The 19,873-nt window shown below is 30.3% G+C and overlaps 2 protein-coding genes across 2 annotated transcripts; one reads left to right on the top strand and one right to left on the bottom strand.

Moving 5' to 3' along the window:
• Positions 1-4,432: 4,432 nt before the first annotated feature.
• Positions 4,433-10,141, top strand: LOC124920980 (cycloeucalenol cycloisomerase). Its single transcript, XM_047461572.1, has 8 exons — positions 4,433-4,511; positions 4,587-4,714; positions 6,112-6,195; positions 6,709-6,750; positions 7,717-7,827; positions 7,929-8,120; positions 8,824-8,921; positions 9,718-10,141. The coding sequence occupies exons 1-8, from the start codon at positions 4,505-4,507 to the stop codon at positions 9,899-9,901; spliced, it is 846 nt and encodes a 281-aa protein (XP_047317528.1). The 5' UTR covers positions 4,433-4,504; the 3' UTR covers positions 9,902-10,141.
• A 3,798-nt stretch (positions 10,142-13,939) lies between these two features.
• Positions 13,940-18,504, bottom strand: LOC124913839. Its single transcript, XM_047454272.1, has 6 exons — positions 18,293-18,504; positions 17,118-17,163; positions 15,494-15,620; positions 15,310-15,389; positions 14,499-14,608; positions 13,940-14,288 (listed from the first exon to the last, which is right to left on the bottom strand). The coding sequence occupies exons 1-6, from the start codon at positions 18,404-18,406 to the stop codon at positions 14,247-14,249; spliced, it is 519 nt and encodes a 172-aa protein (XP_047310228.1). The 5' UTR covers positions 18,407-18,504; the 3' UTR covers positions 13,940-14,246.
• Between the last annotated feature and the right edge of the window lie 1,369 nt (positions 18,505-19,873).

A 19,873-nucleotide genomic window follows, 5' to 3' on the forward strand; every position in this document is an offset into this window, starting at 1 on the left:
AATACAATCTCAAAGTAAATTTTTGTCACCCATAATTCATTTTGAATCATGTAATATCATTTTAGTTAAACTTATTGTAGTTCAATTATTAATTTTATAGTTTTTTTGGATAGTTATAAAGACTTAATTTAATATAAATTATTTTTGATTTATAATATAAAGAGATTCTGTTTATATCTTTTTTTTTGGGGGGGGGGGAAACGACTTAGCGTCATTTCATTAAAAATTCCCAAAAACGGGAAAAAAAACCACGAGTTTAAGAGATCATTCTAAACAGGCCTAGAATGATTTTGAAGTCGTAACATTCTGAATAAAAGCTAAAAAGCTAAAAACGTAAATGAATTATTTGTTTACAATGCTTTCAATTTTAGTGAGTTTAAAAAACGGTAAATTCCAGTTCCTGCAGATATTCCAGTTCTGCTCCGTGCTTGGAATTCTTCTCCACGTTCCCGCGAGGGCGCTGCAATCCGATACAATATCTTTCCATAACTCGTCAATGCTCCTGCAGGTTCTGTCATATACCCTTGCATTCCGTTCTTGCCAAATGTTATACACCACTGCTCCAAAACCACACTTGAACACGCTTGTTGCAAATTTATTTCCCTTGGCTTTGAGTAGTGCTGCTTCTTTGATTTTATTCCATTCGCTCGGGAAACTGGTCAGCTCCAGGCTTTTATAGAATCTGTCCCAAAGCTCCGAAACAATACAGCAGCTCCCGAATAGGTGATCTATGGTTTCTTCATTTAATACTCGTATCAGAAGGGACTGCGCAAAAGCGAAAATCAGAGACATCAAAGACGGGAATTAGAATTTGCTCTTGAGAAGAATTTCAGAAGGAAAGAGGATACTTGATCATATAAGTAACATACAACTACACGACATACCGGATATTCATGAATGGAAAGCTGAGGATAATGGGAAGCTGGTATTGAAGAAAATATGGGAGGTAATCCGGGAAAAAGCGCAGAAAGTAGAATGGGCTCCTCTTGTATGGTCAACGAAGATTATCCCTCGACACCAGTTCATTCTATGGCTCGCCTTCTGGGAAAGACTCAGCACTCGTGATCGTATCAGTAAGTATATGAGCATCCCGGACGCGAGCTGTCTTCTATGCATAGGAGATTCTGTTTATATCTTCATTTGAATTAAATTAGGGATAGAAGTTGAATGATCTTATTACAAGGATATGGCTTCAATTTCATTTTAGGAAGGGACTTGTCAATGCAATCCTTATGCATATTAGAGAGGAGATGAAGATATTAAAGAGGAGATGAAGAGGGAAAAATTAAGAAGAAAAATGGATAATTGTGGGATAAAAGAGAGAAAGAATAGATAAAGACAATTTTTAATGTTTTGTTTGAATGAAAAAATAATCAAAGTAATGACAATATAAAAATAAATAAATAAAATATGTGGATATTACATGTGGCAAAAATTTTGACGGTGTTTAACATTTCTGTTATTTCAAATAAATTTGACATTTTTTTACAAGTTAATAGGTATAAATAGAATTTTGATACTTAATAAGTAAATTTGACACCTTCTTACAACTTGGTGGGTAAAATTGGCATTCTTCTCAATTATTATTCTCAAGCTCTCTCTCTAAATTCTTCTTACATTGTCTAAAAGGCTTACTAGCTAGAATTTGAATCGATCTAGCCTAGTGTCACACGGATCGAGTTTCAACCCGTGACAAGATGCTCTTTCATTCAATAAATGTATTGATGAAATAATCCAAGGGGTGACTATGACCAAAACTAAAGAAGGAAATAAGTTCAAGGGTGGTAATAGAAAGAGGTACAAAATAGACAAAGCAGAAAAAAGAAAAGGAAACAAATAGTTTCTTCATCGGGTAATTGTGGTGCCTCCACGTGGTAGCTCCTGGGCCTTTCGATCAAGGTTTAATCAACTATCGTAATAGATTCCTCATCGCAAACGATCGTGGGAGTCCTTTAGATCGCGCAGAAAGGTGTTTGTGGTCGCTTTTGAGCGCAAACGGGCTATGAAGACGTTGAGCGTCTGGTTAGATCGTGCATGTATAATTCATGTTGAAGTTGAATCATGGGCCTCCATTTTATTCATTATAAGTACCTTCTTGGGCTTTGTGGATTTATTTATTAAATATCTTGGCCCATGAGCCTCCATCACACTTGTTTTAGTCTAGTGACATTTCTCCTTAGGTTTTTGTTTGATTTCTTCTTGTTTATCTAGTTGACTAGGTATTTAACTTTGTTGATTAGTTGCTTTATTATTATTTTTTTTAATTCGTATAAAATAAATAAACCAACATTAATTAATAATAGAAAGATAGTTTTCTAATTTATTTATTTTGTTTGATTTATTTAATTTGTCTATTTATCTATATTTTTTTATATTTTATTTAAATGGTTCGTAATTTAATTATTTTAAAATTTGGTTGATACATCACCGTTTTTTAAATTAATTATTTATTTTAATCTCATACAATTAGTCCACATAGAAATTTTGAAAATTAATTTAATTGGCTCAAAATTGTTTTAAAATTATAAATTGGATAAAAATGAGTGTCTACAATATTTTTTATTTTTCTTTATATATATATATATATATATATATTTATATATACTTTATAATTAAAAATTAGTTAATTGATTTCTTCTGTTTATTATTTATTTACAAATTATATAAATAAATTAGTTAATATAAATTATATAAATATATATTTTTAAATTAATAGAAAAAATATAAAAGAGAAACTTAATAGAGGAAAAATGGAAAAAATAATATTTTTAATTTTTAATTAAAATATTAAAAAATTAATATAAAAAAACAAAGAAAGGAGAACATTAGTACAAGTGCCAACTTATTTGATGCAAATGTTGATTCTATCAATATTTTACAAAATTATTCAATGTATAAATTATAAAATAAAAAATTATATTTTTAGAAAATACCAAATATATATTATAAGAAAACTTGTTTGGAGTTATTCAATCAATAAAATATAGAAACTAATAATAAGGTTTTCAGGTTTTAACACAGACTGACACATTATATTATTCCCTCTATCATTTATTGCGGTTGTTTATGATTTGTTTATTAAAATTTATATACTTACCCCCTATCATTTCTTGTGGTTTATGATTTGTTTATTAAAAATTATATATTTACCTCAGTCAAAATAAAATTATTAGTGAGAACCTTTTTAAAAGTTTAATAAATAATTTAACCCTTATAAAAAAAGTAAGTAAATAAAATGAACTTTTTACTTATTATAATCAACTTGTAATAAACAAGTCTCCACTCCCAAAATATGAGATATTTATTTAAATAGATACTGGATCTCTATCATCTGATTTATCATTTAAAAATAGTTGAACAAAAAAAAAGCCCTTAAATTTCATTAGAAGAGCAAATAAACTCTAAACTGTAAGAAATGAATACCTTATAACCTTATTATAAAATAGTTTTTTTGTGTGTATTATAATCATTTAAATTAGAATGTATACTACCAAGTGAAATTGTCACTATAAATTTATTAATGTATTATAAATTGAGTTTAATTTAATTATTAGTATGACTCTCAAGTTTTATTTGTACATACGAAATCAAAACACAATTGTTATAATAAAATATTAATTATTTTTTATAAAATTACTTTTATACAATCTAAATATATTTAGATATTTATATAATTTATTTTAATTATTAATTATAGAATGTCCGGTTCTATCTTAATTTTATTATTTTGTTAAACTCATACATATTCGTATAATAAATAATCTTGATATATAAAGTAAAATAAGTTATTTAAAAAAAAACTGAATTATAAAATAAAAAACAATCTTATATGAAAATAAAAAATTTTGCTAAATTAGGTGTGAACGAGGAAAATTGAGATTTCACAAATATTTTTTCAAATCTTACCATTTGAAATTTTTTATTGTTAAAATTATACTAAACACGATTTTTTCCTTAACGCCTTTAACCTATTATTTAGGTGACATTTATAAATAAATAAAAATTTATTTAACTCGTTTAACTACTGAATTTCAGCTAATTGAGAATATTAACTGCCAATTTTTTAAATTTTTTTAATTTTTTAAATTCGGCCGTCAAAATTTTTAATTCGCTGAGTTCGGTAATTAAATTATAAATTCGAAAAAAATGTCTGAAATTCCAATTAACCCGATAAAGAGCCTGACAATTCGATAATACAAAACATTTGTTTCAATTTTAAATATGGAGATTTACTGATATGGCCTCGTGTAAATTAGATCATGATATTTAAAATTTAAAGGAATTTGCATTTTTCTACATACTTTATTTAGCTTGTATTTTGTAAAGTATTAGAACAAATGTAATTTTTAGATAAAGTTAAAGGTCTAATTTATGATTTACTTGTTCTTTGGTTTCTTTCCATAATTCCATTAACATAAAACTGTCAAACCAGTCCAAGCAATACACTCTCTCTCACGAGATCCATCCAGCGAAGAAGAAGACGACGAGAGCTTCCATTTGCGAAATGAACGGTGAGTTCATCAATCAAATCTCTCTTATCGATATTCAGAATAATCTATCTTTCAACATTCGCATCAACTTCACAGGTTCTAGTTCGAATCTATGGCTGGCTTCAAATCCGAGTAAAAGATGGGGAGAAGTGTTTTTCCTTCTCTATACTCCATTCTGGCTTACTCTCTGCCTCGGAATTGTCGTACCGTATAAGCTTTATGAGGTAACCGTAATTATTTCTTAATTAATCATAAAAACTTGAATCCAAATATTGTATGATGTCCTTAAGCGAATCATTTATTACAATGCTTTGGAAATGCTAACTGCCTGCTTGTTCACTTCGCGGTTTCAAATTGTCTCTGTTTTTTTTGTTTTTTTTGCATTCAGATTTGGTTCAGCTGTGTTTGCTTGCTCTTCATTCTTTTGGCATTGATTTGTTTGATTGATTGTAATATGAATAAGAAGATGAATGTATGAAAGATTACAGTAATTATTGGATTACAAGAGAAGTTTATGATTTTGGAACTATTTACTCTAGTTAATTGTGCAAGGCAGTTCACTTGCTGCACAGGACAAGTCATAAAGTAGTATTTGTCTGACAGGTTCTTGTAAAAACCTGTTCTTCAGATATGAAAATGAGTTCTCAACTGCAGTTGATTTACATACTAATAACTATTGCCTCAAAATGCATTGTTTAGATGTGTGTTTATAAGAAAAACAACCACTGGAAGCAAGAAGGGCAAGCTTACACAAATTTTGTTAAGATTTAACTAGCTTGATTGATATCCTTTATTGATGTTTCATTTACTGACCTACCACAAGAACTGTGCAAAAGTGATGTAATTTTAGTTTGGGCTTTGTCCAACTTCTGGTACTGTTCTTTGTACTTTTTGATGATGACTGCTAGATTGACATCCTTTTAATAAGGTTAAAGTTTATTTGGGAATTTAAATTAGGTTATTTTGCTTCTGTTGGGTTGTTTTGGTATGCATTTTTTATGATCTGGAAAAATCTACCTTTATTTTTTCCAAAAACCATAATGATCTAGAAAATAGTTTGGATCATGATTTAGAAAAAAAAAATCTGTATAACAATTGAAGCAAAAGTTCACACTATAATCTGGATCATGATCCAAGCAATAATTTGGATCATTACTATCATCCTTCTTTGGCTGTTAACCTACTGTTATATCAGGTTGTAGTTTGCTTATACTAGCTTGATATCCTTTATTGATGTTTCATTTACTGACCTACCACAATAAGTATGCAAAAGTCATATAATTTTATCTCAGGCTTTTTCCAACCTCTTGTAAGGTTCTTTGTACTTTTTGGCGATGATAGCTAGATTGACACCTTTAACGAGGTTAACGTTTTGCTTCTATATTCTTCCATGGGGCATTGTTTTAAATTGATGATACAAATAGCAAAGATACCATCTTTTCTCGGACACCAATATGTCTATGCAAGAAAATGCACAAAAATGAAGCCATATGCACATGCATAACCTTGAGTTTGTTCGCTCTATAATGCTAAGAACTCATGCACGGATTTATTGAAATGCTTTCCTGTTTTCCTTATATGTCAATTGTTGTTCATCACTATTTCTTCTGGAAAATGGCAGAATTTCACAGAATTGGAATACTTACTTTTGGGATTAATTTCAGCAGTTCCAACTTTCTTGGTACCAATGGTGTTGGTTGGGAAGGTACTTTCCTAAATTTATATGTTTTCTTTTCAAGCATCCTTGTCTTACCACAAGATAATTTTTTTTTACCAACAATGGGTCCATAACACTAACAACCCAAGGGATGTAAATTATCATTTTCATAGTGTGACAATGTGTAAGATCAGTATGCATCTTCTTTTCATTCCTGAAAATTTTCTTTAGATTGGAGTTACTATCTAACAGCATAAGAAATGGTAGGGGTCTAGAGGCACATAAGTGAAGTGTTATTTGGTTATTATATAAGGCAGTAGATTTGATTGGAAATGACCATATTTACTGTTTTATATTTCTCCTTACTTGAGCTATAGTATTCAGTTTAGCCATGTTTTTGGCCTTAATTCTAGTGTAAGGTCAGATTTCTGCACCAAACCTAGGGGAAAAAAGGAAAGAAGAAAATGATTATATGAGTATGGGTTATTAACTTATTTTACAGTTGCTTATGAACTTCTGTAGTATCCCATTGGTGACATGCTAATCCTGGGGTTTTTGTAGGCTGATAGAAGCTTACCTTGGAAGGACCGTTATTGGGTGAAGGCAAGGACTCTCTATTCATCTCAACCACTTTTCAATTGGGAAAGCTATTTCAATTACAAATTCAACGATCCATGTTACTTTCTATTTCCTAGTCAACTATAATACTCAGCACTGGCATTTGTTTTTGCTAAATTAAGCACTGATTTGCATTGTTCTGAATACCCATTGAATAATGACTTGGTTCTGCAAAAGAAACTAATTTTGGCAACTGGCAAGTATGTATTGCAAAGACCATTTGGATGGGATACTTATCATGCAAATCTGAAAAATGACGAACTTTGCAATTTGATCATTAAATTAAGTAGGTCTTTAAAGTTGCTATTAGAACATTCAGTAGCAAGTTTCATTTGAAAAAACAACAAACAGTTGCAATTTGACTTTTTTCTACAGAAAATATATATGATATTTTCCTGTACTTGCAGTAAATGATTTGTTTTTAATTTGACATCAGACTACGTATCATATGGCACCTTCATGGCATTGTAAAGTCCCAGACTAAAATTAAAGCATAGAAAAGTCTGCTAATATAAGTAACTTTTTCTGTGGTCTTTGGATGTATACAATCTTTAACTTCCTCGTTGCCGCTTTCAACTGGACTCCTAAATTTTATATAGTGTTGTCATTGAGTTGTCTTCAGTAGATGATTAGGATATTTGAAGTTTTTTTCTTTCTTTCTTTTTGCTAGTTGTGTCATATAGATTAAAGAACCTCCCTTCATTACGAGGAAATACCAAGTCTTGAACACGTGATCTGAACATTGTTAATTGAACAACTCAACGTCATGCTATGTTGAATTGGTACATTGGGCTATTATCTGATTTTTTTTTACTGATATTGGTTAGTACTACTAGACTATGTAATTGCAATGGCTAGAGAATGATTTTTATTGCACATGAAAAGAATGGTTCACTGTTATTTCTTAACTTTCTTTTGTTTATCTCTGACTATTAGCCTTGATGGTACCAGGCCAATCTGTGGATACTAATTTTCAGCTACGTCGGAAATTACTTTTGGACACATTATTTCTTCACAGTTTTGGGTGCGTCATATACTTTCCCATCGTGGAAAATGAACAATGTAAGAGCCTGTTAGTCATGCTTAGACAAGCACTACTCTTTAACTTACCCCCAAATTTCTCTTCTTCTTATTTATCATCTGATCATTTGCTTAACATCTAGGTACCACATACGACTTTCCTGCTCACACATGTTTGCTTCCTGTTCTATCACGTTGCATCAAACATGACCCTACGCAGATTGCAACACTTTGTAGCTGACTTGCCAGAAAACACTCAGTGGCTTTTCAAGGCTGCATGGATTCTAGCTCTCTCATATTTTATAGCTTATTTGGAGACTATAGCTATTTCCAATGTAAGTAAAAATAGTCATCACTCCTCTTCTACCTTCCGTACCTTGACATTCCTCTAAACATGACTCATTTGGAAACACTTTTTGTTTCTGTATCTGAATCCGAATTCAGATGAGAAACTATTTATAAATTTCTCAATCTGTGTATGACTAATACTAAGTCTTGTTTCTAAATATGATCTCATTTGGATCCCATCCACATTAGATATATTTTACAAGAAAAGTGTTTCCAAATGATTTAATAACTATTTCTAGAGAATGAAAGATAACAACATTTGACATGGATCACACATGCCAAGAACTTGACGTTTTATGTATTGACTAGTTGTGATTTGTCTTGCCTTCTCGAACTAGTTTGAATCTTGCATAAAGAGTTGTTAGATGACTCGGGCCTGTTTGGTAGTAGTGAGAACGGATTGCTGCCAATGTTAGCTTTTATGTTAAAATCAGAATAAAAAGTAGTTGTAGTGCTCATAGCTTCTTTCAAATAGGGCTATGATAGTTCGCTGTTATATGACTGAATGGATAATCCTCAAGAATGAGATTTATATTGATTTAATTTCTGAACACTCTTTAATCACTCATGATTATAATAGTTTTTTTTATACATAGATTAATTAACAAGATGTGACTTTTTACTTATTTTATTGTAATAGTAGTCAAATTCTTAATATGTCTGATCCATCTTATACAATCTATTTTGCAGTTCCCTTACTATTCGTTTGTGGACCGAGCATCCATGTACACAGTGGGCTCCTTGTTTTATGCAATTTATTTCCTTGTAAGCTTCCCTATGTTTTTGAGGTAAGAAATCATTCAGCCTAGAATATATATACACACATATATATATATATATATATATATATATATTGTTTTTCTGTCCTCAATATATTATATTGGTTGCTATTAGTTATGTAATATTCATGCTTCATTTCAATGAAACTGTGAGGCATGAATTTGTTGCATCATAGATTCCTGTGTACCTAAATCTAGTAGTCTATTTTGTCCATTGCTGGTTTGCTTGATATAGTCTTATGTTTCTTTGTGCAATAACAACTGAAGTATATGTTTAAGACCAATTGCATAATTTTTATTTTTTATTTCTTAAATCTGTCTATTAGAATGAAAGATATTGACTCATTTGAGAGGCAAGGCTAGATGGGTATTAGATTGAGTACTTTTTCAGTTAAGTTGGTTTGATGACTGAATTGAGTAAACCAATTAATTCATTAAGTAGATATAAAAATAGGTACATCAGTGCTATTTGAATTATTTGGGTCAAATTGCCTTGCCCTTAGTTTTGATATTTCATATAAACAATAGAAATTTATAGGATGTTATGGTTGATAATTTGCTGGAATAAACTATGAGTTGTTGAATTATTTGGATTTAAGTCATATAAACAAGATTTATACCTGAAAGTAGATCTACAGTTATTGAATTATTTGGATTTAAGTCACATAAACAAGATTTATACCTGAAAGTAGATCTAAGATTTGCAGTGGTTATGTAGGCTTATCAAACAATCCAAAGCTTTTGTGTTCATGGTTATGTAGGTTTTCATTTTACTTTCTGACTGAAATGAATGCATTTTTTTTAGAATTGACGAGAAACTCGGGGACCTGTGGGACCTACCGAGGGTAGCAATTGATGCATTGGGTGCAGCAATGCTTGTGACAATAATACTAGACTTGTGGAGGATATTTTTGGGTCCGATTGTTCCTATTCAAGATACAAAACAATGTCCTCAACCCGGATTGCCATGGTTTTCGGTTGATTCTTAACCTTATCTTGACCTTTCCTTATCCTCCATAAAGAGAAAGAGGTAAGAAGCTCATGAGTTTTAATGGTAACAAAAGTCTCAAGCTCCCCTCTTGTTTATTTTGTAAAACTTGTAATATCTATTTGTACCAATTTATCTCAATTCCTTTGTTAGTATTTTATTTTTGTGACCATTATTTGTTACTTACTCTAAAAGATTTTGGCTTGATTAATTTTTATACTGGGCATAGTTCTAGCTTAAACAATTCATCGATTTATGTATTGTTCGGTAGAGCTTGGATGCTCAAACCTTTGTATTAAAGGTACCAATGTTGTTTTTTGTATTAAAGGTACCAATGTTTTATATTTTTAATTCCATTTCCAATTTCAACAATCGCATTCTAAATGATTTTTTTCTGAAATATTTTATCTCGTGATTCACTCTCAATGCTAGAATTATAAGAAATCACAAATTGCATCTTCTCTCAATTTTTATATTGAGATTTTTAAAAATAGATCTCATAGTTAAAAAGATTGAAATAAATTTGAAAATGAAAACTACAAATTTGTGATGGATCTTGTCTTAATCATATTATTGAACCATGCATTTGGTGGTCATAGCTTTATTGATAGCCATGTAGAGAAGAAAATTGTGTAGAGAAAGTATGAATGAAATTTAATAACTCAAAATGATTTTGATATAGAATTAGTATACTTATAATTGTATTAAATTTTGTTAAGGCCGGTGAAGGTAGCTGCTCAGTGGTAAGAGTCAGCTTAAAAGTTCAAAAGATCACGAGTTCTTGAAATATCTTTGAATTTAAATAGGGTTATGACGGTGGGGTGTCTGTCCCTTCATAAGTTTTACATTTTTTTTTTCTTCCTATCATAACTTTACATTTGCTTTATTAGTTAATTTGACAGCATATACCCTAAATAACTATTCATACTTTTTCCTTTTATTACAACAATTGTCACTCAATTAGACAATTAATACCCACAATTAAAAACTTTAACTCACCCACTTACTCATCTCCACTCCCTTCTCTCTCTACTAAATTAAAAGTCTCTCTTCTCTAAATATCATTTGTATTCGATATTTTCTCTAAACATACCATCAACGAAGGGGAGACCGATTCATCTGTTATTCTCACTATGAGCGACATCGATTCGTGCTCGCATTTAGGATTGAGTCAAAATCAATCGATTTCTTGCTTGATTCATGCGTCCCTAAGAGTATGTCGGAGTCTTGGTTTCCTACATGGCCGGATTCGATGTCTAGTGGGTTTAACTCGCTTTATTCGCCGGATATAGAAAGTATTTCATCGATGTGGTTGAATTAGAGACTTTGACTCTGATATCCGTTAAATTGGACTCCCCTTTGTCGATGGTGGTTGAATCAGACTCTTTGGCCATAGTACTGGACGGCGATGCAATGGAGAGACGTATGTCAACTGTGGAGACTTTGGCTCCGATATCCGTTAAATAGCCAAAATTTCCACAGTTTACCTACGTCTCTCCATTACATCAGTGTCCAATATTATGACCAAAGAGTCTGATTCAACCATCATCGATGAAGGGAAATCCAATTTAACGGATATCGGAGTCAAAGTCTTTAATTCAACCATCATCGATGAAATACTTTCCATATCCAGCAAATAAAGCGAGTTAAACCCACTAGGCATCGAATCTAGCCTAGCCATGTAGGTAACCAAGACTCTGGCGCCATACTCTTAGGGACCCATGAATCGAGCAAAAAACGAGTGATTCTAGCTCAATCCTAACATGCGAGCACAACTTGATGTCGCTCATAGTGAGAATAACAGATAAATCGGACTCCCATTCGTCGATGGTATATTTTAAGAAGATGTCGAGCAAGAATGATATTTAGAAAAGACTGACTTTTAATTGAGTAAAGAGAGAAGAGTGGGGATGAATAAGTGAGTTACTATTTTTAATTGTGTATTAATTGTTAAATTGAGTGAACTTTTATTATAATAAAATGAAAAAAAATATGGATAATTTACCTCGATTTACTATCCATATTAACTAAATTGACTAATAAAATAAATATAAATTTATGGTGAGAAAAAAAAAAGAGTAACACTTATGAAAGGGAATGAGTATATTTTTTTAATTAAAAATATTTAATCATATGTTTATAAATAATTTAAATTTAAATTTTAAATATTATTTTATTTAATATTTTAATAAATTAATATGACTTATTTTTCTTATTCAAATAACAAGTCATCAATTCAAATAAAATTAATAAATTTATTATTAAATTTATTTTATTAATTAGTATTTTAATTATTTCTTATTAATTAACTTTTTAACTATTTTCTTATTACTCAATTTTATATTATATAAAATATTAAAATTATATATATTATTAATATATACACATAATTTATATATATTTAAAATATATTTATTAATTGATAACTTACAAATTTTAATAATTAGTAAAAAAAACTTATTAATATATATAAAATTATATAATTTTAAAAAAACATTTATTATTTATATAATTTTTTATTTCAAATATATATATATATATTTATCTCAATTTTTTATAATAATTTGGAGTAAATTTATAAATATATAATATAATTTTAAATATATAATTTCTAAATTTTAGGTTGATTTAAATGAGATTTACCTAATTTATTTTTTAAAATATTGAATAAAATAAAAATTAATTTAAATTTAAATAATTTTTAAGTCAAATTATTTTATTTATATTAAAAAATATTATAAACTCATTTTAATATATATATATATAAATAATAGTATGAAGGAGAGAAAAACAATAAATTATAGAAAAATATTATTAAATATATCTATATATATATATATATTAAATGAGTTAATTTTTATTAATATATGCTTAGGTGAGCGTATATATGAAAAAAAAAGTTTTAATTTATTTAAAAATAATTTTTTAATATCTTATTGAGATATTTTATGCACATTAACAAATTTATGAAATTGAAATTTAGTTCCTCAACCTTAGGTGTGTTTTAAATTAGGGGAGTAAACGAGTCGAGTGGAGCTCGAATTAATCCTAACTCGAGTTCGGCTCGACTCGTTTTTATTGGCTCGGCTCGAGCTCGAGCACGATCGAGCTTTCAATATTAAGTTTGAACTTGGCTCGATCATATAATCATAGGCTCGGATTCGGTTCAAAATGCTCGAATTTAAGTATTAATTTCTTATATTAAAAAAACATAATGAAAGACGTTAGTCCATTCATCGGACCATACAACTCAACGCGTACTTTTTTGTTTTACGTCCCGTAACTCTTCCTCAATCAGGACTTGGTTCACATAAGAATGAACGTATTGGTTCGCGTAAGAATACACGTAGAATACCTAATGGAGTTAATTATTCATGTTCAAACAAGTTTAAGAAGAATACTTTCAAGTCGTGTATGTATTGTATTTGAGATGAACTTGAAAACATATTAAATTCTATATTATGTTTATTTTAAAAAATAACATACTTTATAGTAAAATAAAAATAATTTTATATCTTATAAAATATAATATATTGAGATTGTATATATTAAATAATATTATAGTATAATTATATTTTATTTTTATTTTTAAAAATTATGTTTTTATAATTAAATTAATATCAATTTTTTTTTTATAATTTATAAGTATTATAAAATATTTATTTTTTAATTTATAAATATTATTTTGATATATCTTAATAAATCTTTTATAATGAAATAAAAATATTTTTATATCTTATAAAATATAATAAATTAAAATTACATATATTAAATAATATTATATTATAATTATATTTTAATTTAATTTTTATAAATAATTAATATCAAATATTAATAGTCTTACAAGTATATTTCAAATTTTAATTAAAAAGTAATATATAATAAAACAAAATTTATATGATTAGACTTAAAAAATCTTGATCTTGCTGTTCAGTTTATTTACACCCCTATTCCAAACACAATAATATTTAATTGAGTTTATTTCAATTTAGTAACACATTCTCTTCTAGACAAAATATCAATTCAAAAAAGAGAAATAAAATGAGAAGATAAGAGATCATTTCCTCCATTTTCTATTATACCTTTGCATCAAAGCAATACCGGTTTTAAAGCATGATGGCAAAGTTGTTCATGAATGATAGATTCACACTTGTCAATAGTCATGCACAAATAGTCTAAGAAAAGTAACCTAATAATATTCATAATAGACAACAAATGGCCAAATAACAAGAGAAAAACCATAAACATTTTTGCAAAAAAGTTTCACTTCCTCACTTTCTCTTCCCTAACACTAAATTAGAGTTTGTGGCCAGTATTTCTGCTCCAGTATTATAACATGGTTCAGCTCAGCTGTTGTTCGCCGCCCTCAGTCGTGCTATTAGCTCATCCTACAGTGCCCAATTCATCCATCAGTCAAAACATACTTCAAAGATTCTTATGATAAATAAGGGTTTTGTCTTTTATAAAAAATAATTTACCCAGGTGTTTCCACTACATAAAATGGATAACTCGACTAAACAATGGAAAGTAAATGCATTAAATGTGAGGGGAAAAGAAGCAGAAAAAGAATATATATGTGTGGGATTTTGATGACTTGCCTTTCTTCCTTTTTGTGATAGACCTTTCTCCCTCAAGAGTGCGCGAAGTCTCTCCACGGTTAATCTCTGCAAATCCTTATCAACACCACCACCACCGGATTTTGAAACTCCTGGGAATTGTCATAAAGGAATCATCACATGCTCAAAGTGTGAGAGTTTACAGGACAAACACTCCAAAAAAAATTAAGAAAGAGGAACTTGAAGAAAATACTAGAGGACAATTACTATCAAGTCTCAACTAAAACAAGAAAATGAAATACACCAATGGTCCACAGCTTAGAGCCTATACCACAATCTCGGTCTCAGTTAAAAATCAGCAAATTTATTGAAAGTGTTTTTTTGTGCGTTATTTTTAACTTTATTTGGTATACATTATATTTTGGACCGTGAACCTTTCTAGATCAATATGATTTTGGGCAATCATATTTTTTATGCAAAAATATTCGAATCATAAAATGACCCTATTTGGAAATACTTTTTTATTCTCATTTATGTATATGGATCCTGGATCCAGATAGAGAAACATTTGGATACTAAACTTAGCAAGAGATATATTCAAAATTGTATTTCTCCTTTTGTATATGGATCAGGTCCCAGGCACAAAAACAGATTCAAAAGGAGTTAGAAACAGCTCAGTATTCTGAAACTTGGTAAGAGTCATATTAAAAATTCCATTGCTCACTATAGCCTGAAGGGTGACTTGAAGCCACATACTGATAATCGCCCCCACAGAGGAAGGAAATATCAGTATTAGAAAGTTGTTCCAAATTCGATACACGGGACCAATGCAGAGAAATTAAATAGAACTCACCTTCACCAGAAGAAGCTTGGGCATTTGTTATGGACTTCTTTTTAGCTGTTTTATTGTCAGTTTCAACTCTTTCACTAGGCCTGGATACATAAAAAGAGGATTAAATACTATCCAAAGAAGCTAGTGGTCATTGTACATAGCATCAGTTTGTCCCTATGATCGAAAGAAGGCAAGGACATGCTACCTCTTTCTTGAACCTTCAGTTGAAACTGTTCCCTTTGCATCCTTTGAATTGGACTCATTCTTTGTCTTCTTAAGCATAAGAGATCTTATAAGTATGTTCATTTGGTCAGTCTTTATTAGCTGGTTCTCTGGTCATACAACAATAAGAGTCAGGCTACACATTATAGATAACTAACAGTATTAAGTATAACAAATGATAGTTTGAAAAAACTATTGATATTACTAGGGTAACTTTTTTATTGAAGGATTATAGTTCTTTCTCTTTTCCTCTTTTATTTTTCTGTTGCAAAATAAACCCTTTTTGAAACAGTGCCCAATTACACGTCTACACCGAGAACTATTCTCCCTGATAAAAGAATGCCCTTTCCCCACTTTCAACCCACTTCCAAAACCCAGATTGTGATGCTTACAAAGGACTACCGACCTATTACCATAACTCGTATGCATCTTACCAAAAAAGCATGTCGAATATAATCAATGCATGCAATGCAAGTGAGTAACTAGGCTGTCATCATTAAGTTGTTTTCATTATTGTTGAAAATTATCTGTACAATTCATTTATCTAAGATCATTTGGCTTTCAGCTCATCAAGATAAACATTTCAGTAAAACAATGCGTCCATCAATTTCAAGCAAATTGACTAGTCTTCTCAAGAAAAGGTAATTCAAATTCATGTTCAAAAATATGCAAAAATAAAAAACAAATTGAACCCAAGGTCAAGACCACCATCATCATAATATGCTTAAGAAAATCACCACTAGTATGATCTTTGGAGCTCAAACTCTCAAACATTATAATAGAAGTCATCATAGTTGACAAAATTCAATAATTTAGCTACTTCTTTTTTGGGAAAAAATTTAGCTACTTCTGTATTAGAGGAAAAGAGGGAATTGCTAATAATCATTTATAGATAATGGGAAGTGACAATTTATGACTTACTGCAAATCAAAAGAAAAAGTTTATGCCAAAAGAAGTATTGCATGACCTAGAAAAGAACACTGTAGAAGCTTCCATAGATTAGATAAATGTTAGGAAACAGTTCACTATAACTTTTTTTCTATGTTTAGAGACCAGGGAGGAGTTTAGAACAACATGCCACCACCATATGACCTTCCACCTCAAAAAAAAAGTTCCCGATAATAAAGATTGATAGAAGTAATTGATACAAAGTGAAATTAATATATAGGGCACTGATCCGACGGTGAGAGAAGGAACAGATGAGCGGCGATAGTTTGTGAGTGGGGACAGCTGTTAAGCACATAAGTCCTCCAAATCTTAGTTTTTGTTAAGCCAGATCATTTGCTTTTGTTAACAGACCATGAGTATAAATGGTTCTGAATATTTCCTTTATGTTTTTTATGAAAAATTAAAATGAGCATTTGCTCCGTCTTTCTCCTCATCTCTCTCTCTCTCTCTCTCTCTCTCACTGGATCTCTGACTTCTCAACCCCTTCCCGATTAAACCCCCCAAACCCTACAAATAAATCTCTTCTTCATATCAGTAAACTCCATATTCTCCACATTTTCTCACATTTTTACTTCTCACCACAACATATGCTGTAAGGAGAATAATAAAACAGCATAAACTGCTTGTCTAACAACATAGAGTTTAACAGTAGAACCAACCTGGGGGTGATGTATCATGATCACATGTATATACACGCATTCCGCCCTGCAAAAAATATTTGAACGGTAAGGAAAAAATGTTTGATTTATAGAGAGGAGGGGAACATCTAGAAGGATTTATCTAGTCATTTAATTGCTGAAAGCATTTGATGTATAAAAAAAATTGCTTCACAAGTCTATCAGATCACTCCAGCAGCAACTTCCTTTCACAAGAGCAGGCCACTAAGTATACTACATATCGGTAAGACATTCTTCCATTATTAAAAAAAATTGATTAGTCAAATAGTTTATTTTTGGTGGGGGGAACCTAAAGAGAGTGAGGAAGTCTGGGGAAGTTGTAGTAACTCATGAACTCCTAAACGAGAAAGAAGATTCTTAGCTAAGAACAAGAGCTGGGGATAGGGCAAGAGAGTTATAATGGTCATTGAATTAATAGTATTATGGTCCTTTTGGAAAAATTAAATAGTGACTTAACTTCATAACATCAATTTCTGTCCGGACCTTGCATATAGTGCAGATGGAGACAAATAAAGTGTTAGTGTTTTAACTTTGCATTAGAGAATCTGCTAAGAAACCTGGTTGGATCTTTTACATCTTTCTATCTAAAATAACTGCTAGTTAGGGGAGGCAACATGAGACATTCCAGCAGGCCATAACACCAACAAATAAATTTCAAGAGCATCTCAATCATATAAAAACACAGATATTACATAAAACATCATTGACATCCAATCAATGGCATGATGATATTTGTGAATCTTCCATTTTTCAAATAATCCCAATCAAAGCCATTAGAATGGTCAGATGAACAACATGGTTATGAGTTCAAAACACTTGGGACATTCATTCCATTAACATGATTCTAGACAAAACAAATAGGAGTTGCAGTACTCTTTCCAATCCAATTTGATCCAGTTCTAGGAATCTAAAAGACATAATTGAGGTGGTTTTCTTCAACTAGAAACAAATACCCATTTGAGAATAGCGACCTATCAAAATTTCTCAGCTTTTGGGAACAAGATTTACACACAAACAAAACCCAGATCTTCAAGCAATGTGGTATATCTGAAAACCCTAGTGGGACTGAATCAGGCACCCAATACAATCAACGAAAAGAGAAGTGACAACTAGGGTTTATAAGAAGTAAAAGAAGGGTATGCGAGGAGATAGATCACCAGGTTTGAAGACGTGACAGTGGAGGAGAAGAGGCCACGAGAAGGAAGGCCGGCAAGATATTTAGAAACAGCACCGGGCGTCGATTCAGGAGAAGATTTGGAGGAGGAACTCATGGCGCCGCCAAGTGAGAGTCGTCGCAAAGGATTTGACGCTGATAAAGAAAAGTGAGTCTTGAGGAGGAAAGATGGAAAAAAATATAATTTTTTGGGGGATTAGGCTAAACGATGTTTCAGGATATTAGTAGTAGTGAGAAAAAGAATAGCTGTCAACTTTTACCCGCTGATTCTTCCTTCCATCCTCGTAGGAGGGAGATTCAATTATTTTGCTTTTTTTTTTTTTTTTTTTATAACCCAATATATTTTTTTTTTTTTATAAATTTGTTTAAAAATCAATTTTTTATTTATTTTAAATATTAATCTAGATAAATAATGTTTTCAAATTAGGATGTCAATACGGGTTGACGGGTTTGAGTTGACAGGTTACCGGGTTGAGGCATACTAATATGAACCTAATTTGGTTAGTAATTCGGATTAAAATCTCAAACTCGAACGTAACCTGTTTATTTGAAAATTAAATGTGATAACGGTTTAAGTATATAGTCCACAAACATACATAATCATTTAACCAGACGCATAATTTACCGTTTGACGGGCTCGAACCCAAGAACTTAAGGTTAATATTCACCTCTTATTTGTAATTGACCCGAATCTGACCTGATTGATCTGACTTAACTCAAACTAATCAATTTAACCTGATATAATTAATATCACATATCTCTATTTCAGATTAAAATGATATCAACATAAAATAAAAATGAAGCTAATTCACAAAATCGTTTAAAGAAAATACTATAAAAAAATGAGTGAATGAGTAGAAGGGTAAACACAAAACTTTACAAAAGAAAATTATATACGGGTTGGCGGGTCTACTTTGCGCCATTTAAGGTCGACCGATTCTGACTTATTTATTAATTAAGTTAAACATGTCGACTTGATTTCGATCTGAAAAAAAAAATACATGACCCTAACCTAATTTTTTTATATTCGGTTTAGATCATGTTTTTGTGTCGGGTCATAAATTTTCAGACCTATCTCAAATATATCTTAATTATATATATATGGTTCAATTGTAATTTGAGACTCGAACTTGAGTCGTTTTCATCAAATGATGCTCAAACTTTGAATTGTGTCATATAAAACTCTGATTATCAAAATTTTAGCCATTTGATATTTTTTCAAATTGAAAAATGTCCGTTATATTATTTTGACGTATTATTTTTGTTTTTTTAATTAATTTGTCACGTTTTAAATGAAATAATATTTAGGACGTTTTGGACGTAATTTTATATAAATGAGTATTATTTTTTAGATTTACGCATTCTAATTTGTCGAAGTTGGTTTGAGTGATTAAAAGAATATGTAATATAAGAAAATTTTAATAGAGATAGAATTTTCATTTATTTTTCAAAAAACATCATAACGACATAACTTTGTGTAACATCTATCAATTTGGACGTATTTGTATTTTAAATTGAGTATTTTTTTTTCGAGATATACGCGTTCAAAACTGTTAAATACGGG

The sequence above is a fragment of the Impatiens glandulifera genome, chromosome 1 (assembly GCF_907164915.1).
Source record: "Impatiens glandulifera chromosome 1, dImpGla2.1, whole genome shotgun sequence".
Classification (NCBI taxonomy): domain Eukaryota; kingdom Viridiplantae; phylum Streptophyta; class Magnoliopsida; order Ericales; family Balsaminaceae; genus Impatiens; species Impatiens glandulifera.